Source organism: Rattus norvegicus, chromosome 11, assembly GCF_021556685.1.
Source record: "Rattus norvegicus strain SHRSP/BbbUtx chromosome 11, alternate assembly SHRSP_T2T, whole genome shotgun sequence".
Lineage (NCBI taxonomy): Eukaryota > Metazoa > Chordata > Mammalia > Rodentia > Muridae > Rattus > Rattus norvegicus.
In genome coordinates this window covers 95820566-95826878 of record NC_141544.1, presented here as the reverse complement: position 1 = coordinate 95826878, position 6313 = coordinate 95820566, and the positions used below count along the sequence as shown (strand labels likewise).

Below are 6313 nucleotides of genomic sequence, written 5' to 3'. Positions count from 1 at the left end.
GTGTCACTCCCTGATGCTTGGATTGGAGCTGGTCAGGCCTAGTAAGGTGCCCATGGAGGGTACACTTCCCTCTAGGTTGATAGCTCCAGGGTGTATCCATTTGCTCTTAGAAATGTCCATAAAAGGGGTTGGGGATTTAGCTCAGTGGTAGAGCACTTGCCTAGCAACCGCAAGGCCCCAGCTCTGAAAAAAAGTAAAGAGAAAAAAAAAAAAAGAAATGTCCATAAACATATCTGCTCCTAACCCTGTTGGCACATACAGCATCACTGGCCAAATGTGGCTCTGGAAGGTATAAATGCTGTGGTACCTGCCAGACCTGTCCTGTGGGGATGTCTCAGTTACCCCAGCAATAAGGCAGCCTTCAACCGACTGGATGTGGAATCCAGTCGGCTAACTAATTTGTGAGGCTGGAAAGAGCTCAGCTAAGCACTTGTTCTTGCAGAGGATCTGGGTTTGGTTCCCAGCACTCGAGTGGTGGCTTATCGCCGCCTGTAACTACAGTGGTTGGGGATTTAGCTCAGTGGTTAGAGCGCTTGCCTAGGAAGTGCAAGGCCCTGGGTTCGGTCCCCAGCTCCGGAAAAGAAAAAAGAAAAAAAAAAAGGTGAACCACATACGGATTTGAAAAATAAAAACCGGGAGAACTGATCAGAACTACTGGGTTTCAGACTGCTAATTAATACCTACGTGGCTGTGAAGCTAAGTCACTGGTTAGACACCTGGTGGTGCTGCCTCTGACTGTCAGCCACTCAGTGCAGACGTCCTGTTTAGTGCGAGTTTGCTTGGAGCTCATTGGTCTAAATCTCTGTCAGTCACACAGGACCTGGACATGGCGGTCGCAGGCAGCTGGCAAGTGAGTGTCCTGGGTTCCTGGGTTCCTAGGCTCCTGGGCTGAGTGGGATCAGGCTATGCGGTCTGCCCTCACTCTTCGCTGTCTCTCCCCTCAGCCTCCCCGGCCGTGCGAGGTCTACCGCGCCGAGTGGGAGCTTTGCCGCAGCGCCGGGCACGTCCTATACCACTACTATGTCCATGGCGAGCGGCCGGATTGCAGGCAGTGGCTGCGCGACCTGACCAGCTGCCGTGAGTGGGAGGAGAGCCGCAGCGCCGAGGCTCAGGTGCGCACAGGGTGTGTGTGTGTGAACAGAGCCTTTGAGCCACCCCCCCTCGTTTTTCCCTCCCGAGTACCCCAAACTGCATTATCAACGGGACTTTATACCACTTCAATTTCGGATGGGGTGGGGGTGGGGAGTAGGGAGGGGTGAGGCGCAGAAGGAAGAGAGGTATAGAGAGGCTTGGAGAGAGAAACCTACGTTAGAATCATCAGCTTGTCAGCAAGCCTGCCTTCACCCAGCCCGTAGGGACTAGACGGAGGAGGAGAAAAGCCAAGGCGCCTGGAGCATGAGGGTGGGCTATAGAGGGCATTAAGAATGAGGCTGAGAGTACCTAAAAATGTTCCAGTTCGTGTGAATTGAGTTACCTTTGGCAGGTCAGTCTGGATCTGAGAGTGTGAAGGGTACTGTAGAGGACCAGTATAGAAACCTCTACTTACTCTAGTCGCATGTGGAATGAGGGACGGGACCAAAGACAGGCATTCACTTAGTCTAGCTTGACGACCAATAACTTCTTTGAGTCACTTATAGGAGCAGGGGTAACTCAAAGGCAGCGGCATTACCTGAAGACCCAACCCAGCACGGGTGATCCCTGGAAAGCATCCAAGCAGCTCCAGAGTCTCTCTCCTCTCCCAGCCATTGTTAACTGCTTTTATAGTTTGGGGAGAGAGCTAGTGAAATTTTAAATCCCTGAGCTTCTTGTTCCTAAATGTCATGGGCTTCCTGAGTCGGTGAGCCTCCCTCCTAGCTCCGGGTGGGAGTGATTCAAAGCCTAGGACACAAGTGGCTCCCAGTATCCATTCATTAAATAAGTAGTGGGCAATTTCTGATACAAGGTGATAAGGGGAGCCCTGCTTTCCTGGGGCACACTGCTGTCCGGAGTATGACATTGCTTTCCTGGATAGTGTGATGGGGAAGGGAGGGAGAAACTCCAGGACACAGCAAAGGAGAAGACCAAGGAGCAAGAGGTTGGTGTTAAATATGTGGGCATTCTGAAACCCAGCAAACCAATGTGGAACGCACACTGCTGAAACAAAACGTAACCAGTAGACAGAAGCATGGTGAAAGTAAAAAACATGGCCGAGAGTGTCTTTGTATGACAAGAGATTGGACACTTACTGTGTGTACATCAGTTAGCATACATTACTGTAAGGAGCAAAGGTGTTTCTGAATAGAAAACAGGGAAGCAATTTACCATGAAACTCAGAACACAGGCAATTATTTCTTTACTTTTTTTTTTTTTTTTTTTTGTCAACAGAGGGTTTCTGTGTGTAACTGTGGCTGTTCTGAAACTCACTCCGTAGACTAGGCTGGTTTTGAACTCAGAGATCCGCCTGCCTCTGCCTCCTGAATGCTGGAATTAAAGGCATGTGCCATAACCACCTGGCTTCTTTACAATATTTACAATACTTTTATTCTTATTTTATTTGTGTTTTTCCTGCATATGTATCAGTACCGTGTGCATCTACTGCCTGAGGACCCTCTGGAACTGGAGTTGTAGATGGGTGTGAGCTGGTGTGTGTGCTGCGAATCAAATCCCAATCCTCTGGAAGGCAGCCTCTTAACTGCTGAGGGATCTCTCCAGCCCCTATGATTTTTCTTAAAGTCTTTGTGTATGTGTGTGTCATGCATGTGTACACATGTGCACACATTGGATGTAGAGAGACCCTCTGTTGACATCAGGCGTCTTCCTCAGTCACTGCCCACCTTATATACTGAGGCGAGGTCTCTCCCTGAGCTGGGACTGTCTCCACCTCCTGAGTTCTGGGATTATAGGCATTCACCGACATACACAGCCCCTGTTCGCTTCTTAAGCAATAATGATCACTTTAGAGATGGGATCCGGCTGTGTAGCCCAGGCTGGTTTGAAACTTCAGATCCTTTTGGCTTTGCCTGCCAACTGTTGGGAATACTGCGGCTCCCAGTTAAGAACATTTGTAAAGAGGCCGTTCATAGCACCTGACACCAGCCTCAGCCCTGTCATAATACACTATCCAGTGTCTCTGTTGGCAGTGGCTGAAAGAGGCTGGCGGGATCGGGGAGCCCCCTTCACACACACCCTGTGCAGAGTCCACCAGTAACTTTAGACGACTCCCTCTTCCCCACTCAGTGTCCTCTCTCCCAGGCTAGGCAGGCGACTAGCTCCACACTCCAGGTCGGCCGTTGCTGAGGCTTTAGCCGGTGTTTTGCATGGCTGAGGCAGAGACTGAACATGGCGGCGCATGCTTCTAAGTGCAGCATGCGGGAGGTGGAGATAGCAGTCTCAGAACTGAAGGTCACACGTAGTGATCTTGGGGCCAGCCTGGGCTACTTGAGACCCAGTCTAAAATATTCCGAAGAACACGAAAAGAGAACTGCTGAAGTAAGATGAGCCGTGATGAGGGGTTGGGGATTTAGCTCAGTGGTAGAGCGCTTGCCTAGCAAGCGCAAGGCCCTGGGTTTGGTCCCCAGCTGGGGTGTGTGTGTGTGTGTGTGTGTGTGTGTGTGTGTGTGTGTGTGTGTGTGTGTGTGTGTGTGAGATAAGCCCTGACGCTCGGAGAGAATGCCCTGGGCCGTGCGTGCTACAAGGGAACAGTGGTCAAGGAATGTCGTGTAGAGAGCAGCTGAGTTGTGTGTACTGTGTGCTCCCGTGGGTTCCTCTCTTCAGGAGAGTGCTGAGGAGGAGAGTGACGTAGTTGCAGCAGGTACTAAGAGCCCTAGGACCCAGTCGTGAAGCGGTAAGTGACCAAGTCTCGTTTTGTACAGCGATCCCTCTGTGAGAGCGAGCAGACTCGGGTCCAGGCCGCTCAGAAGCACACCCTCATTTGGGCCTTGAGGAAGAGGCCCCCTGCAGACTGGAACCTCCCTCTACCACAGGACAAGGACCAGTGACGAACACCCGCAACCCTGCCCTTGACCTAGACTTCCGCTGGCTCTTACTTGACGTGGACCACACAGCAAGGCGTTTCCAGCTGTAACTGCCTACTGCCCACTGGGTCTGGGCATCTCTTCACTTTGATACTCTGAAAGACACCCGCATCCACATGCAGGAAGCCAAGCGCCGAGGCAGGTGTCTGAGCCGTAAGGTGGGTCCATCCTGTCCACCTCTCCTGCAGACATCCATACCAGAGGCGGCGGTCCTGAGGTGTGAAAAATCTCAAGTACACAATGGCAGCCCTGACCTGTGTGGATCCAGGGCACAGAAGTCAGAATAAGGTTGCTAGACAGTCCTGCTGTGATCGGCCCTCCTTGACCGAGAGATGGACTGCAGTGTCTTATTTGGTGACTGTTGTGTTTCCTAGTACGGACAGAGCTCACACTTGCTTCCCTGGAGACACAGTAGAGCATGCTTTGTGGGCGGGCGACCTGCCCCCCTGCACCAGCATCTCTTGCTGGTTTTGCAGACTTTGAAATGAATACACACAGCACTGCAGGAACCAAGGAGTCTGGAGTCAAGAAATCCAAGTCCCGGGTTGGGGATTTAGCTCCGTGGTAAAGCGCTTGCCTAGCAAGCGCAAGGCCCTGGGTTCGGTCCCCAGCTCCGGGGGGAAAAAAAAAAAGAAATCCAAGTCCCAAGGCAGAGCGAGACAGAGTTCAGGTCCGAAGAATATGGGATTTAGGCCTCTTGATTTCTCCTCATTGTTAATGTATTTTTAAAAAGCTGTTTCATGTGTTTGATTCCAAAAGCAACCTGAAAATTATATCACACTTTATACCTGTCCTAATTAGGGTTTCTATTGCTGCGATGAAACACCATGGCCAAAAGCAAGCTGGGGAGGAGAGGGCTTATTCAGCTTATGTGTGTTTCCACATTGTATTCCAAAATCAGGATAGAAACTCAAACAGGGCAGAAACCAGAGGCAGGAGGTGATGCAGAAGCCATGGAGGGGTGCTGTTTACTGGCTTGCTCCTCATGGGTTGCTCAGCCTGCTTTCTTAGAGAACTCAGGACCAAAAGCCCAGTGATAGCACCACCCATCAGGGGCTGGACCCTCCCCATCAATTACTAACTAAGAAAATGCCCTACAGCTGGAATTTATAGCAGCATTTTCTCAAGTAAGGTTCCCTCCTTTCAGATAACCCTAACTCAGTGGTTTTCAAATGTCATAATGCTGTGTGACCCTTTGATACAGTTCCTCATATTGTAATAACCAAACCATAAAATTATTTTCGTTGCTACCTCATAGCTATAATTTTGCTACTGTTATAAATCAGAATGTAAATCTCTGATATGCAACCCCTGTGAAACGGTCATTCAACCCCCAAAGACATCAGGACTCATAGATTAAGAACCATTGCTAACTTGTGTCAAGTTGACATACAGCTAGCCAGGCCAATTCCCAACAATGCTATATACTCAGATTAGTATTTTGTTCTCTTGTAGTGTTTTAAATATATATTTAAATAAACACGTGTGACTTCATGCATACACGAAAACATATGCATGAACATAAACCCATATACTTGCACACTTACATATGTGTACATTTGTGCGCATGCATACATGCATATACTATGCTAATGAACACACATGTGTGTACATGTGCATACACATGCACACAAACATACCCACAAGCATATGTCATACATTTGCATACATGTGTGAACACATACAAATGTGCCACACTGGTTGGGGATTTAGCTCAGTGGTAAAGCGCTCGCCTAGGAAGCGCAAGGCCCTGGGTTCGGTCCCCAGCTCCGAGAAAAAAAAAAAAAACAAGTGTGCCACACCTATGCACTCACATATGCACATGAGTGAGTATGCATACATATATCCATGTATACAACATATACGCATGGGCTATACTCACAAATACATGCGCATAAGCACTCATACATGTGTATATATGAATGCACACACTCAAGCACATTCACAAAAAGTGCATACATTCATACAGGCACACATACACATGCATATATGTGCATGAACACAAACATGCATACACACACACACAAGAACACTAGGTCTCATAGAGGTCTCTTTATTACTAAAGATGATCAAATGTCTTGTAGTTGCAGTACATGTCTTATGTGAGGTGCTAAAGCCAATGTGGTCCAGCTGCATGGCTAGCACCCTTTCTGTGGCCTTCCTAGGCTAGGGCGACCATCTGTGAGGCAAAATTATATATTGTTTCAGAAAAGGACACACTGTAGAATACAATTTCCCTCCTTCGAGTTCTGCACTGTTGTGAATGATGGGACTGAGGTGTTCACAGAAACTCTGAACAC

General features: G+C 48.9%; 1 protein-coding gene across 2 annotated transcripts; it reads left to right on the top strand.

Annotated features, from left to right (window-relative positions):
- The first annotated feature begins 796 nt into the window (after positions 1 to 796).
- C11h22orf39 (similar to human chromosome 22 open reading frame 39) lies at positions 797 to 5058 on the top strand. Of its 2 annotated transcripts, none has more exon segments than NM_001109058.1 (3): positions 797 to 850; positions 945 to 1112; positions 3852 to 5058. In NM_001109058.1, coding segments are annotated over 3 exon segments (318 nt in total). In that variant the 5' UTR covers positions 797 to 826; the 3' UTR covers positions 3978 to 5058.
- The last annotated feature ends 1255 nt before the right edge of the window (positions 5059 to 6313 follow it).